At 33.5% G+C, this 15,000-nt stretch overlaps 1 protein-coding gene across 3 annotated transcripts in view; it reads left to right on the forward strand.

The window, feature by feature from the left end:
- The first annotated feature begins 4,482 nt into the window (after positions 1 to 4,482).
- Positions 4,483 to 15,000, forward strand: part of LOC137622983 (uncharacterized) — a 293,740-nt gene continuing 283,222 nt past the window's right edge. For 2 of the 3 annotated variants that reach the window (XR_011040538.1, XM_068353594.1), the window contains exon 1: positions 4,486 to 4,984. Coding sequence is in view for 2 of the 3 variants with exons in the window: in XM_068353594.1 (XP_068209695.1) it covers positions 4,924 to 4,984 (61 nt within the window). In the remaining variant the exon portion in view is untranslated. Of the gene's footprint in view, positions 4,985 to 15,000 lie in introns of all 3 variants that reach the window. The other variant, XM_068353596.1, reaches the window with a different exon arrangement.

Below are 15,000 nucleotides of genomic sequence, written 5' to 3' on the forward strand. Positions count from 1 at the left end.
TGGAATCAGCCACAAATGCATAAGGTTTGCGGACAATGAAGACCCGCCAACAAAAGTCAGGCGAGAACAGACTTTCTTCGAACCGTTCGATGAACGTGTTCGGCAACCAAATACCGCGTTCACACGTTCGAACATCAACTCAAACATTTGTTTCTGAACCACGTTCGACAAACCGTTCGACCGTGTAACCCCGTCTTTACTGTCCTTCGTATTCTCCTCAGAAACACGTTACAAACGGCAATTTTGTTATCACCAAAAAGTTAGAAATGGGCTTGGAAGGATATTACCCTTGGTACTAAACTTAAGATGACCTCATTGTTTGTTATCTGCGGTACTAAACTTCGAATAACCCTACTGTTGTCCTGTGAAGGAAACTCTCGAATCGAACACATTTCAATTAAAGGCTTCTGTGGTTGGAAATTACATGGTACTATATTGCCCTACAAATACAATACGTCGTTAAGTCATCATAACTATGGGAATTGAACCATATTTTGGATATCCAATATTCCATTGATACTTCAATTCCGGACATTGGTTTTATTGGTAGTTTCTGCTAAGTGGATAGTTGGTAATATATGGTATTTCAAATCATAATCTTGAACAAAACCTCGTCTCCAATTACATATCTTTTGATTTTGTCCTTTCTTGTTAACTTCAAGTAAAAGTTAATAAGATGTGTCTGTAAATTGTTATGGTTTTCACATCGCGTATTGAAAATGAGTAATATCTCATTTATTTGTAATGATTATATGGAGGGAAGCTTAGTATGGAGAAAAAAGGAAAGTGGGAATGGATATGGTATGAAATATATTATAAAAGATATGAGGTAAGATAAAGTGGTCGATTTTTTCTACGAAACAGTTGTTTCGAGGAGCGGCTTCGTGATCATGGAAAACAGAAAACAGACTTGGTGGATAACTGCTTTATCTCGATACCGTGTCTCGGTATGGTAATGTCTCACTGCAAAGGCTACGCGTTTCAGCCCGACAGGGTTTTGATTTAAAAGTGCTTCATAATAAAAACGTTTCAGTATATTCGTGTCTCAGTTCAGTGTCTCAAAGTATTAATGTCTCATCATAGACGTGTTTGAATATATGGTAGCCGTGTCCCAAATTCCCAATGACATAGTAACTGTTTAGTTAGTCGGACTTCGGTATCGACAAGTCTCAATATGATTGGTGTCTCAGTATGTAAATATCTGTTGTTTTTAATTTTATTTTCCTTGCTTCCTTTTTCAATTAATTACTTTTAATATAATTTTTATGCTAGTCTTCAATAACATGTCCTGTAAAACATGTAAACTGAAGAAAAAAAATCTAATTAAAGATTCCACGGTACCAACTTTAGACTTTGTTTTGATTAGCTTAACCTCTAGAAAATGTATCGAACTAGATAATAATAATAATAATAATAATCTGTTTGGTAGTATATTTAGATTTTTATTTGGAAACTAAATCAAGCGAGGGATGCGTCATCACAGCAAGAACCTTTTCCAACCAATCACAACCAAGCAAACCCGGCTGTGAACCTGTTTTCAGCCAATCAGAATCAGCGAAGCCTCCTTCTTCCCCCCCCCTCCCCCATCTTCCCTCTCAATCGAACGTCACGTGATAGTCCCGCCGCTTTTAAATTTGTGTTCTCGCTGATTGTGACGATTATTTATAGAATATTGCTATGCTGAGTGCTAATTACCTACAAGAAACATGGCATCAAGTGACAGTGATGTGGTAGATAAAGCAGGGCTATCGGAAGATGGTTTTAATGATGTTATTAATCAGATTAGTGAAACAGAGGTGCACTCCAAGACTTGAGTAAGTTTCAATATGGCGGAAGGAATGAAGTCAATATAATTGAATGTGTTTCTCTTTTGGTTTAGTGAACAAGTTATCTTGACCATTCATCAATGAAAGCGTAGAAATGAGGATTTTGAAGGGACCTCTGTTGGTGTAATTGGAGACTCGGAAGGTGCAATGGTGAACATTACACTTTCAGTTGTGTTGGTGGTAAACATTACACCAAAGGTTATGTTGGTGATACGCTATATATCAGTTTTGTTGGTGTGTCAAGTACCTTAGTGTTTCTCGGTGACAAATTTAGTACCTCGGATGTGTTGGTGATTAGCAAAATTTCGAAAGATGTGTTGCTGATAAGCCTAGTACCATATGGTGTTGGTGGTAAACTTTGCACCATGGGTTGTGTTGGGGCTAGGTCTAGTGTCAGAGATTTTTTAGGGCTTAGGTACCATAGAGTATGATGGTGATAAACCTAGTATCATAGGGTGTATTGATGGTAAACCTCATATCATATGGTGTATTGGTGATAAGCCTACTATCATTGGGTGAAAGGTTGTGTTGGTGATACGCTATATATCAGTTTTGTTGATTTGCCAAGTACCATAGTGTTTGTTGGTGACAAATTTAGTATTACAGGATGTGTTGGTGATTAGCGTAATTTCGAAAGATGTGTTGCTGATAAGCCTAGTACCATATGGTGTTGGTGATAAACGTTGTACCATAGGTTGTGATGGGGCTAGGCCTAGTGTCAGAGGGTTATTGGTGATAGCTTAGTACCATTATTGGTGATAAACCTAGTATCGTAGTGTTTGCTGGTGGTAAACCTCGTTTCATAGGGTGTGTTGGTGATAAGCCTACTACCACAGGGTGTGTTAGTGATAAATCTAGTATCATAGGATATGTTGGAGATATACCTGGTACCATAGGGTGTGTCTATGGTAAAAATGGTATAATTGAGTTGAGCCTAGGACCATACGACGTGTTTGGATAAACCTAATATTATGGTGTGTCACTCTTGAGGGTAAACCTAGTACCACAGAGTGTGTTGGTGATAAACGTTGTACCATAGAGTGGTTTGGTGATAAACCTATTGTCAATTTTTTTAGCGGTGCATATTTGCACCGACTCGTAGAGGTGACCTTTTAGCTCGGAAAAGTTTCCTCATACCTGATTGGTCGGAAGTATTTTTGTCCGAACACCTTCATTGTTCTCAAATACTTACCAAGTAAGGTGAATCAAAACTTATTTACTAACCTATATTTCTCCTTAAGATATATGTTTTGTCAATAAATGTTAAAGAATGAATATATTATAAAGTATCGTCATGGTAAGTCTAAATTTAATAACACAATCCGCTGAAGTCAACGACAGGAACTTGTCGGATGCACGCTGCATAATTTTGTAACTTTTCACATATTTTAACACAAATTGGGATAAATTGCGCTAAGCATAAAAAAAAACATGTTATCATAAACTCTCTTTGAATACCGGAATCTAATAAAAAAAAAAAAAAAGTGGAATTAATAAAACTCGCTATTACAGGACCCACTTATTGTGGATCCTCGGTAAAACGAGCATAGTACTGTCAAACACCGAAGAAGGGAATGGAAGGGTGTAACTCGGCGGTGAAATTATGAATTCGTTTAATTGTGATTTTAATGCAATATATGCAACACTATGGTATCCTCAAACCAAAAATATTCCTACTGATAAAGTCCAAACCGTGACGAAAAATAAAATATCAAACTCTTTCTAACGGCCTTATATAAAAGGCCTAGAAAGGGATAAAAGAGAAACATCATCTGAGATGTTGGAACACACACATGTGCATGAGTGTGTGTACATCAATGATTTATTTAGAGTGTGTATAACCAACATATTGTACACAATACACAAGAATCTAAACCTTTACAAAAAAAAAAAAAAAAAAATACAAACCCTTTCTATACGGGCTTATGTCATAGACCTATGATGTAAGTTCGTATAGAAAAGTTTATTATCTTTTTTCGTATAGGTTTAGATTTTATTAATAACAATATTTTCGATCTGAGGATTCTGTGGTGTCACATAAATTGCATAAAAAATCACAGTTAAATGAATTCATAATATCACCGCCGAGTTACAATCCCCCTTCCATTCCCCTTTCCGGTGTTTGACAGTAAAACACTTGTTTTAGTCAGGACTCACTTCAAGTGAGTTTTGCTATAGCGAGTTTTATTAATTCCAGTGTTTTTTCCTTATTTTCTTTTTTTTAGTAAATTCTGGTATTCAAAGAAAGTTTACAATCACTTTTTTTTTTTCTTTTTAGTCAATTCTGGTATTCAAAGAAAGTTTACAATCACGTGTTTTTCTTATGCTCAGTGTAATTTATCACAGTTTGTGGTGAAATATGTAGACAGTTACAGATATGCATCTCACAACCGAAAACAAGCTTCTGTCGTTGACTTCGGCGGGTGTTGTTATTAAATCTAGACTCCTCCTGACGATACTTTATAATATATTTATTCGTTAACATTACATGTTGACAAAATCTATATCTGAGGTAGAAATTTAGGTTAGTAAATAAGTTTCGATTCACATCACTTGGTAATCATTTGAGAACAATGAAAGTGTTTGGACAAAAATACTTCTGACCAATCAAGTATTAGGAAACTTTTCCGAGCTAAAAGGGACCCTTGCGAACATGCACCTCTAAAAAATCGACTATAGTGGCACAGGGTCTATTAAGTGATAGACCAAGTGCTTACATTGTGCTGATAATAGTCTTAGTATCATAGTTATCATTAGAATGGTACAGTGCTAAAGTTTCTGCTGGTAATAAGATTAATGCTGTAGTAAGTATTGGTGATTTACTTAGTGTTGCTGTGTGTATAGGTGTAGACATGGTACCACAACCGCTGTTGGTGGTGTTTCTCAGAAAAGTAAAAAATACTTAATATAAGATTATCTACAATAAATTTTGGCCATTTAAACAACAAGTATCCGAGGACCGAATATACTGTAGAGGAGCTGGAAAGTACAGACGTTAGTTTATGACTTGAGGGACATTATAACTGAGGACTAACCAGAAAATTACTGTTTAATTGCCCTCATTGCACCAGAGAAGGTCAAACATCTCTGGAAAGGGATGCATGACTTCAATCAACGGCAACGGGACTCTGCAGAAGGAGAAGCAAGAGGCGTGAAGGGTGAGTGTTACCATAAACGTTAACAAGAAAGGAGAAAGCCATGATTTCTCCTCTTTTGTTCATTATTGTTGTGATTGCTATTTTTAAAAACTGTTATTTATTGATCTATGATTTCCTCCCATACATTATACGATAGCTTATGAATAAAGTTTCTAAAATCACCAGCGTTATTGCGACATTATTTCACTTATAACTTATTCATGATAATCAATCTAGACAACTTTGAAAGTTGTGTAATACATTTACATCGTATTTAAATGATCATTCTAGGTAACTCTTCTACTCTATACATATTTTAGATTTATTTCAAAGAAAATGTACCAGAGAAATTGTAGTTATTTGGGTATATGTCAAGTCATTTTATGCGCTTATGCGTAACATAGAACCGTTAAGCTTTCAAGTTCAGACAAATTGTCTTATAGTATCTTAGAAATTAAATGGCTTATGGAATTATAAATTTCAAAAGTTTATGAACACGGTTTTTGCTTGGTTTTTTATTTGTGCAGTTTTTAACGAGTGGACTTCCGATGTAAAATCTATACAATTTGGTTTTGGTGGGTATGGTGTATATATATATATATATATATATATATATATATATATATATATATATATATATATATAGAGAGAGAGAGAGAGAGAGAGAGAGAGAGAGAGAGAGAGAGAGAGAGAGAGAGAGAGAGAGAGAAGGGCATATAAATGTATGAATGTATGTATATGGATAAATATCAACACAATATCGTGGTCAAATAGAAATAAATATCTACCTCATACTTGGCATAGAAACCTAGCCCCTTCTAATGAAAGGCCAGGTCGATTTCAACCATGGCACCACTCCCAAGTATGAGGTAGAAATATATATATATATATATATATATATATATATATATATATATATATATATATATATATATATATATATATATATATATATATATATATATATATATATATATATATATATATATATATATATATATATATATATATATATATATATATATTACTGGTCGTGTACATTATTCGTGAATAGCGTGTTAAGGAAGTTTGGCAGAGGGTTATAAGAGCACGCATATACTCCAGCATTCGTCAGTGATTTGAGAAACATGAACCATTATGATCCTAGATATTCTTTGTTCCATTTTTTGTTTTTCTATTTAAGCTAATGACAGGCGTATTTTAGCCGTTTGCAGATTAATAATGAGGAAAAAATTTAATGAAATACACTGTGGGAATTAGTCATTTATTATAGTTTTCGTATTCCACATTCTCTGTTTAAAACTGATACCATAACCGTATCTGTTGCCTCCGACTACCAAAACAAAATAAGAGAAAATAAAACTGATGTCAGTTACCGTAAAATTTGCGATACGATATCCTACGACCGTGATGAAAGGGTAAAAAGAATATGGTCTGTAGACTCTTGGGTAACCTGAACCTTCTGCTCTTAGTTCAGAAGGACGGCAAGGTTTAAATTCTTACTCGCTGCTAAACAGCAAGAGCCCTTGTTTTGCATTTAACAAGTTAAATTTGGAACTGGCCCAGTAACCATCGAATCGTGTGCATGCTCAAACACAAGACCCACAGATTGTAAGTCTCAAGATACTGATCTTCTCTCTAGTATTATGGTGTGTCTTGAAGATAAACCTAGTACCACAGAGTGTGTTGGTGGTAAACCTAGTACTATAGAGTGTTTTGGTGATAAACCTAGTGGCACAGGGTGTATTAGTAATATACCAAGTACTTAAATTGTGCTGATAATAGTTGTAGTATCATAATTATCATTGGACTGGTACAGTACTAAAGTTTTTGCTGGTGGTAAGGTTAATATAAGCAGGATTTATTGCTGTAGTATTTCTCTAGTTGTTTAAGTGGGTGGCTCTTCATTTCATTTGAGATCCACAAGACGAACGAACAAACGATGCTTATTCATGTTACTGAAGGGTTATGGTACCATCAGTGCACCTCCCGCACTGCAATGTAGTTATTGTTTATGTAATGGTCTCTCAGTATCCCTTCAGTCCAGAGCTGCACCGGTTTCTTGCACTCTTACTTTACCTCCGTTCCTGCTTTCTTTCTACGCTGTTGCTGTCCAGCTTTTAAATTTCACTTTAAGATGCAACTTTTTGTTTCTCTCAGTTGTAAATTAGGGTTAGAGGGTGTCTTCGCTTCCAGGGCAAGAAGTTATGACCCAAGTTCTATAGATTCAGATCCTTTAGGGTACATAAATCTTAATACAATTTCCGGATTACCTGATAACCCAAGAACCTGGTCGTTAAGCTGCCAGCAAGTGGTATCGAAAATAAGTAAATACGAGAGGCAATATCGTATACTGCGCGAGAATTCAGGTATATACGAAAAATATAAAATTTTATGGAGAAGTCTATTTTCTAGTTCATAATTTCTTTTGTACTTTAAATATTTTGCTAAATAAAGATCTCTATTAAGAGACTGCTGACCTAAGACATTCTTACGGGATAGTTTATGTTTCATAAAATTAATACACAATTTCTGTATTAAAATTTTTGCGTTAAATATACCTCTGTTCAAGGGTCAACAGATTTTAAAATGTTTTGAATGTAACAGAAGCGAATTATATAAATAATTCAACCACAATACATTGGTATCAAAAAGCTTGTTTGGTAAGTAAAAATGACAATTTGTACAAATATTGCATCGTGCCTTGTGATGAGTGATCATCTGATATATTTGGCTTATGGGGGTTGAGCTAATTTAATACTAATAAACCTTAGCATCGCAGTTCATGCAGTTGAAATACTACCGCCAGAGAGTTATGGGGTCCTTTGACTGGCCAGACAGTACTACGTTGGATCCTTCTCTTTGGTTACGGTTCTTTCTCTTTGCCTACACATACGCCGAATAGTCTGGCCTATTCTTAACAGATTCTCCTCTGTCCTCACACACCTGACAACACTGAGGTTACTAAACAATTCTTCTTCGCTCAAGGGGTTAACTACTGCACTGTATTTGTTCTGTGGCTACTTTCCTCTTAGTAAGGGTAGAAGAGACTCTTTAGCTATGGTAAGCAGCTCTTCTAGGAGAAGGACACTCCAAAATCAAACCATTGTTCTCTAGTCTTATGTAGTGCCATAGCCTCTGTACCATGGTCTTCCACTGTCTTGGGTTAGAGTTCTCTTGCTTGAGGGTACAATCAGGCACACTATTCTATTTAATTTCTCTTCCTCTTGTTTTGTTAAAGTTTTCATAGTTTATATAGGAAATATTTATTTTAATGTTACTCTTCTTAAAATATTTTATTTTTCCTTCTTTCCTTTCCTTACTGGGCTATTTTCCCTGTTGGGGCCCCTGGGCTTATAGCATTTTGCTTTTCCAGCTAGGGTTGTAGCTTAGCAAATAATAATAATAATAATAATATTACGACTCTTATAATAAAATTTGCAAATAACTGAGTCGGAAGATGATGCAATGAATTAGTTTAAATATTATTTGGAGAGTAAAAGGTTGATGTTTGAAAGCCTATACGGAATTCAGGGTGCTTTAAAATGAAAATGTTTGTAACTCTCGTAATATTTTCGAATACCCATTAATGTATTGGTATTTTAAAATTAAAACACAATAGTAGATACACATCCCTAAACATTTCTTGAGGCTGACTTTCTCTCCCAAATTCTAAAGCTTGTATCCATATGCATAGTGAAACAACACGAAGGCTCGGAAGTTTCTGCCATTTTTTTTCCTGACCTTTTTAAGTAGGGTCATTTCTTCCCTTGCAATTGCCAAAACTAGGTGTATATTTGCTGCAGCTCATGAAACTAATATGGGAAAATTGGCTAGGTTTTAATTTTTTCTTTTTTTAATTTGGGTTCATATATTACTATTTTTAAGGGAATTTCAAAGCCACTAATGATCCAAGGAAAATAGATAGTCATTTCGTAAATCTTCCTTATTGCCCACCATCGCTATTTAATGGGAACCGTGGAAAATAGATGGTCAATAGAACCTTTATCATCGCAGTGAGGAAATCTCTCTTAAAATTCTTACTAAACAATATTTTTGTCGTTTATATATTAAGCAGGATTTATTGCTGTACTATTTCTCTAGCTGTTTTAGTCGATGGCTTTCTATTTCATGTGAGATCCACAATTGTTAATAACTCATCTCCTCATCACAACTTAATTAAATTAATAGCTTTTTTATTAATCTATGTAGTAGTTGCTCATTCGGGGAAGTATTTTATTTTGCTACCAAGGTGATATTAACTCTTTGATTATCTTAGCACATCCCATGAGCCTCTATATTTTCAAATGTAATTGTGGCATCGTATAATGTTTCTGGTTTCAGAAAAAACTAAAGACTATGATAGTGATTGGTAATTTGCAAAATTTTAGTTTTTCATTCATCTTCCTGCCAATTGAAGTTTTTTCTTTTTAATTTGCAAAATTTTAGATTTTCATTTATTTTGCTGCAAATTGAAGTTTTTTTTTCTTTTTAATTTGCAAAATTTTAGTTTTTCATTCATCTTGCTGATAATTGAAGTTTTTATTTCTTTTTAATTTGCAAAATTTTAGTTTTTCGTTTATCTTGCTGCAAATGGAATATTTTTTCTTTTGATGTACGGTTTTATGTTCAATAGGTTTTTCAATACGATTTCATTAAGTTTTTTAATTTGTAACACGTATGCGAGGACAATATAAGGACAAAACTGAAATATTATGATCACAAACACATGAGTTACATAGAGACAAAATATTCTATTTCATTGTACCCAATTAAAGATTGACTGTCGTGCAGAAATAAATTTGCTGTAAATGTTTTTTTGTGTATATAACCCCTAAGTCTCCTATTCACATTACTTAAATATCAATTTACCTTGTAATATCTCATGGATTTTCTATAAATCCCTAATTCTATTTTATAGCCAATCAAGAGGTGATTTTATATTTTTATCCTGAAGTATGTGACTTATTCAGATAAGATTGTTTGAGAGTCACAGGAGCCTTCATTGGTTAAATGATCCTGACGTGTTAAGTTTGGTTTAGTTTAGTTGTTGAGCTGCAAGCTGTAGACGCTGATTTATTTTTGGATAGCTTTGCTAGCTGAGCATCCATTTTGTAAATCTCTGGGTTAGAAGCGGAAATCTGATGGAGATGTGTGTATGAGTATGTGTGAGTGTTCGTGTGTGTCCTTTATCCCTATTCTATAAACTATTTTTTTTTTATCTTTCATTAATTCAATTCTAGAAGCTCGGTGAACTCGGTATGTCAATTGATGACTTTGAAGTTAAAAAATGTTATTAATAGGATTTCAGTGAAATAACTAAAGGGGATAAAATATACTTTACGACCGACCTTTGAATTTTATAATATGACGGAACTATAGTGGTTATGTTAGAGACCAAAAAAAAAAAAAAAAAAAAAATACTAACCACCGGAACAAATGCAGGAGGGAATCTATTACAGACCTACTAAAATACAAGGACATAGAAACCACATGTAATCTAATAACAAAACATTGCCTCTAAATGTTTGTATATTTTTTGTACGATTATGGTACACAAACGGATAGTATGAAACAATATTTGGCTGTACGTTACTGTGGGTCGATGTTCCTAATATTTCTTTGACTGACAGATATTGAAATTACCTTCAGGATATGAAGAAAAATTGCTTCACTATTTGTATTTTTAGACAGAGTTTCTGTGGTCGTCACATTTACATGACTTCCCAAAACATGGTTTATTTGAATAAGCGACTTGAAAAGAATGTTCTTCTGTTTGTCTTCGGTCTTTTGAGAAAAGTAGCTAAACGAGAAGTTGAAGTTGGGCTGAAAAAGAGAATTGGTTCCCAATTTGTATATCCTTCAAGAAATTGGGGCTGACTTTTTCTTTGCCTCTCCCTGAATATGAATTGTGTGATCGGTTGGCGTCAGCTGTTGGGAAGGGGAAACTTGGCTGCATTTCAAGGTGCAGCAAGGATATGTAATTTAACACAGATGTAGAGTAGTGTTTTGAAGAAAAAAATTCTGGTCTTTGAGAATAAACAAGAAAGTCTAACTCACACCAAATGCACAATCTCATTATCTTGTCTTTTAAAAGTAGATATTTAAAATCTCTCTCTCTCTCTCTCTCTCTCTCTCTCTCTCTCTCTCTCTCTCTCTCTCTCTCTCTCTCAGCTGTTGGCAGGAGGAATTGTGGTTATATTTCAAGAAGGATAAATATGCAATTTAATACAGCTGCGTAATACTGTTATGAAAAAAGCCCAATCTTTGAGAATAAAAACAAATGTTTAAATGTGTAACTCACTTCAAATGCAAAAGTTCATTACCTTGGCTTTTGAAATTAAAGATATTCAAATTCTCTCTCTCTCTCTCTCTCTCTCTCTCTCTCTCTCTCTCTCTCTCTCTCTCTCTCTCTCTCTCTCTCTCTCTCTCACCCATAAATGTAAATTAGGAAAGAGCACTTCAATCTCATAGCGAAAGATGTAAAGCTGCCAATGTGAAAATAATAACTAAGTAAGATCAAAGGTTAAGATCACGGTCAAGCAAGATGTCCAATTCACGTAATCAGCCATAATAATACCAATTAATTCTAAAAGCTTTAGAATATTAAGTGTTATTAAATTGAGTTCAGTTGCAACATGAAACATAAAGCTACATTATCATAAGGGACTCAACTGGTATCATTATTTACACTTATTTTGAAGCTTGCAAATTACTCTTCTTAATGAATAAACAAAATCATATTTCTTCAATAATAAGAATTTCTAGATTCGTTATCGTGAATATATATAAGTTTTTCAGATTTCCGTTATTTGTTATAATTCATCTTTCTTTTCGAAAGAATATCGTTTTTCATTCTTGCTGGGTTCGACGTATTCAAATAAGTTCTAATCATTATCTCCTGCTCATAGAGATTACCTGGTGAGTGATGAGTGATTATTACAACCGTACTGTTTATATGAACAACTTGGTAAATAACAGAACAGAAAAAAAGAAGAATTATATATACATATATATATATATATATATATATATATATATATATATATATATATATATATATATATATATATATATATATATGTGTATATATTTATATATATATATATATATATATATATATATGTATATATATATATATATATATATATATATATATATATATATATATATATATATATATATATATATATATATATATATATATATATATATGTATACAAGTATATGTATTTGTATATGAAGATGTGTGTATAGAGTGAAAGATGGTGAGGTAAACAAATGCTCAAATGATAGGCAGACAGATAAACAGAAAGATAAATAGATAGATGTGAAATATGTTGACGACAGATTAATGGAATTATATCTCTTCTGTTTATATTATTGTTATTATTATTATTATTATTATTATTATTATTATTATTATTATTAGGTGTAGCAGTAATAATAGTAGCATCATAATTATCATTATCTATTATTATCATTATTAACATACTAATAATTATTAATATTATTTGTTTCTTTATAATATCATTAAAGTCATTATTTTCAACATTTTTATAGACTAAAATAATATAAAAATTTCAGGCTATTGGAAGCAGACATATACGGATTTTCAGGATTTAATAGCTACAGATAAAGGTTTTATTTTCACATATATCTAAGAATTTTCTTTGCATCTGCAATCATTGCTACAGTCAAAGGCTGGCCTACATCAGATATATAATTAATGATATCCACAGACCTTACCTAAATGTGTTTACAATTCATCAAAGTCATCTTATCGAAAGCTGTTAATGAAAGGGCTTTGATTTCGCTTGCTTTAGTACGTGGATTTATATATATTTCTCAAAACTAGATACTCCCGGTATGGTTATGACAACCTAATTAAGATTTCAATCAAAGTACAGAACCCAGCGGCTACGAAATGTGGAAATTACATGTATTAATCTTAATTGCAATTGAAATTATTACTTGGTAGAAAGTCCCGCTTTAGTTCTAATTAGTTCGACAGTTTGTAAAGGCTGTTTCTGGCCAGGTAGTGTTCAGAAACCCTGGTTGGAAGTAAACTGGTTTATTTATAGTCTTATTCTTCTAAGGTTGCCCAACCTTATGTGTGACACGTGCTTCTCGGTGACAGCCAGTCAGAGAAATATCATCCAGAAAAAGAAGTCGGTTATCAACTCAACTCATATGACTTATGTACCAACATGTACCAACCGTGTGTCACACAACTGTACATAATTATTTTGTATATATTATGCTTGTATCTGCGCTCTTCCCTCGCACAAAAAAGAACCAGAACAAACATGTCTATGTGTCGCTTATGTAATATTGTCATTTCTCGAACATGTATTTTCCTGTTGCCTTGAGGTTTTGTATATAAAGGAGAGTGTTCTTTAATAATATAACTCAGTTGATTACATCCTGCCTTTGAGTTCACAACCCTCTCTCGGCCCGTCACATTGGTGAGATACAAGCATAATATATACAAAATAATTATGTACAATTGTGTGACACACGGTTGGTACACTTATTAAGTAGAAAGGAGGTTTTAGGGGGGAAATGATTTACCATGAGGATGGTTTGAATTGCCATGCTTGATAACCACGACCAGGGCTCTTGCATTAGGAAGCCTACAAGAATAGTAATTATTAGCAGGAGATAAGAATTATGCTGGGCTAGGGTTCGAGGGACGCTCAAGCTCCATAGTTTCTTGCAGTGTCTACCTCACCATACCTGTGAGCTAAGGATGGGGGGAGGGACGTTTTGGGGAGCCTTTATGTCTACCTGCTAAGTCATCAGCAGGCATTGCTAGGTCATCCTTAGTCCTAACTTAGGATGAGAGGAGTCTGGGGCGCTGCTCTTTTGTATATTTGGTTCGTCTATAGGGCTTTGTCCTGCTATGACATTGTCGCGGTCCCTTACCCCGGCTATCCTTGAACGACCTTGAAACCTTTAAATTACGAGAATTGACTGGAACAGAGGAAGTCTAGTGCTAAAGTCTAAGGATGCAGGTAATCACAGTTCACATTATCCTGTTTCCCTCGGTCCTCTTAGACCTGTTGAGCGCCGAAAAGCAAATTATTCATTTACAAAAAAAAAAAAAAAAGAAAAAGAAAAGAAAAAAAAAATCTGAAGAAAAAACATTTCCTGCGAGCGGAAAATAAACCTGGAAATGTTTATATTTAAAGACTACACAATTAATAACCACACCTGGTGAATACTTTAAATATCTTTGACTTACATGAGCCAAATGATTACACACGTGTATTATAAGCTTGGAACCCTGAGTTTGAGCTGTTTACTGGGGAGGCCATTGCTGTCTTCGGGCACCACAGTGGAGGGTTGGGCTTGCCCGGCTGACGTTCTGGTGAGCATCGATTCTGATGAAACTGGAACTGAATCCAGACACCTTTAACCTTTAACCTTTTATGTCTTCCTATCTTCTAATCTTCTATATGTTGAAGTATCCTAATGAAGCTTATATCCTATTAAAAGATGAGCTGTATTTGCAGGTGTTTCAATTGCTAACATTCAGCTAGAATGAAGGGACTTGAATTAAAATTTCGTCTATTTAGATTCATTTTGGTGGGTTTTCTTGAAGAATACCTCGTGGATACTCCAAGGGAGGTCATCCCTTCTTTAGGATATCCTTTTTTTCATCTGATATATATATATATATATATATATATATATATATATATATATATATATATATGTATGTATATATATATATATATATATATATATATATATATATATATATATATATATATATATATATGTATATATATATGTATATATATCTATATATATATATATATATATATATATATATATATATATATATATATATATATCTATATATATATATATATATATATATATATATATATATATATATATATATATATATATATATATATATATGTCTTCTTCTTCTTTGTTTACATCTTTTCCCACTTCTATGTGGGGTCGATGTTTCTGGTCAGCGTTCTCCATCTACCTCTGTCCCACACTTCATCACCGGTTAA

Source organism: Palaemon carinicauda, chromosome 30, assembly GCF_036898095.1.
Source record: "Palaemon carinicauda isolate YSFRI2023 chromosome 30, ASM3689809v2, whole genome shotgun sequence".
Lineage (NCBI taxonomy): Eukaryota > Metazoa > Arthropoda > Malacostraca > Decapoda > Palaemonidae > Palaemon > Palaemon carinicauda.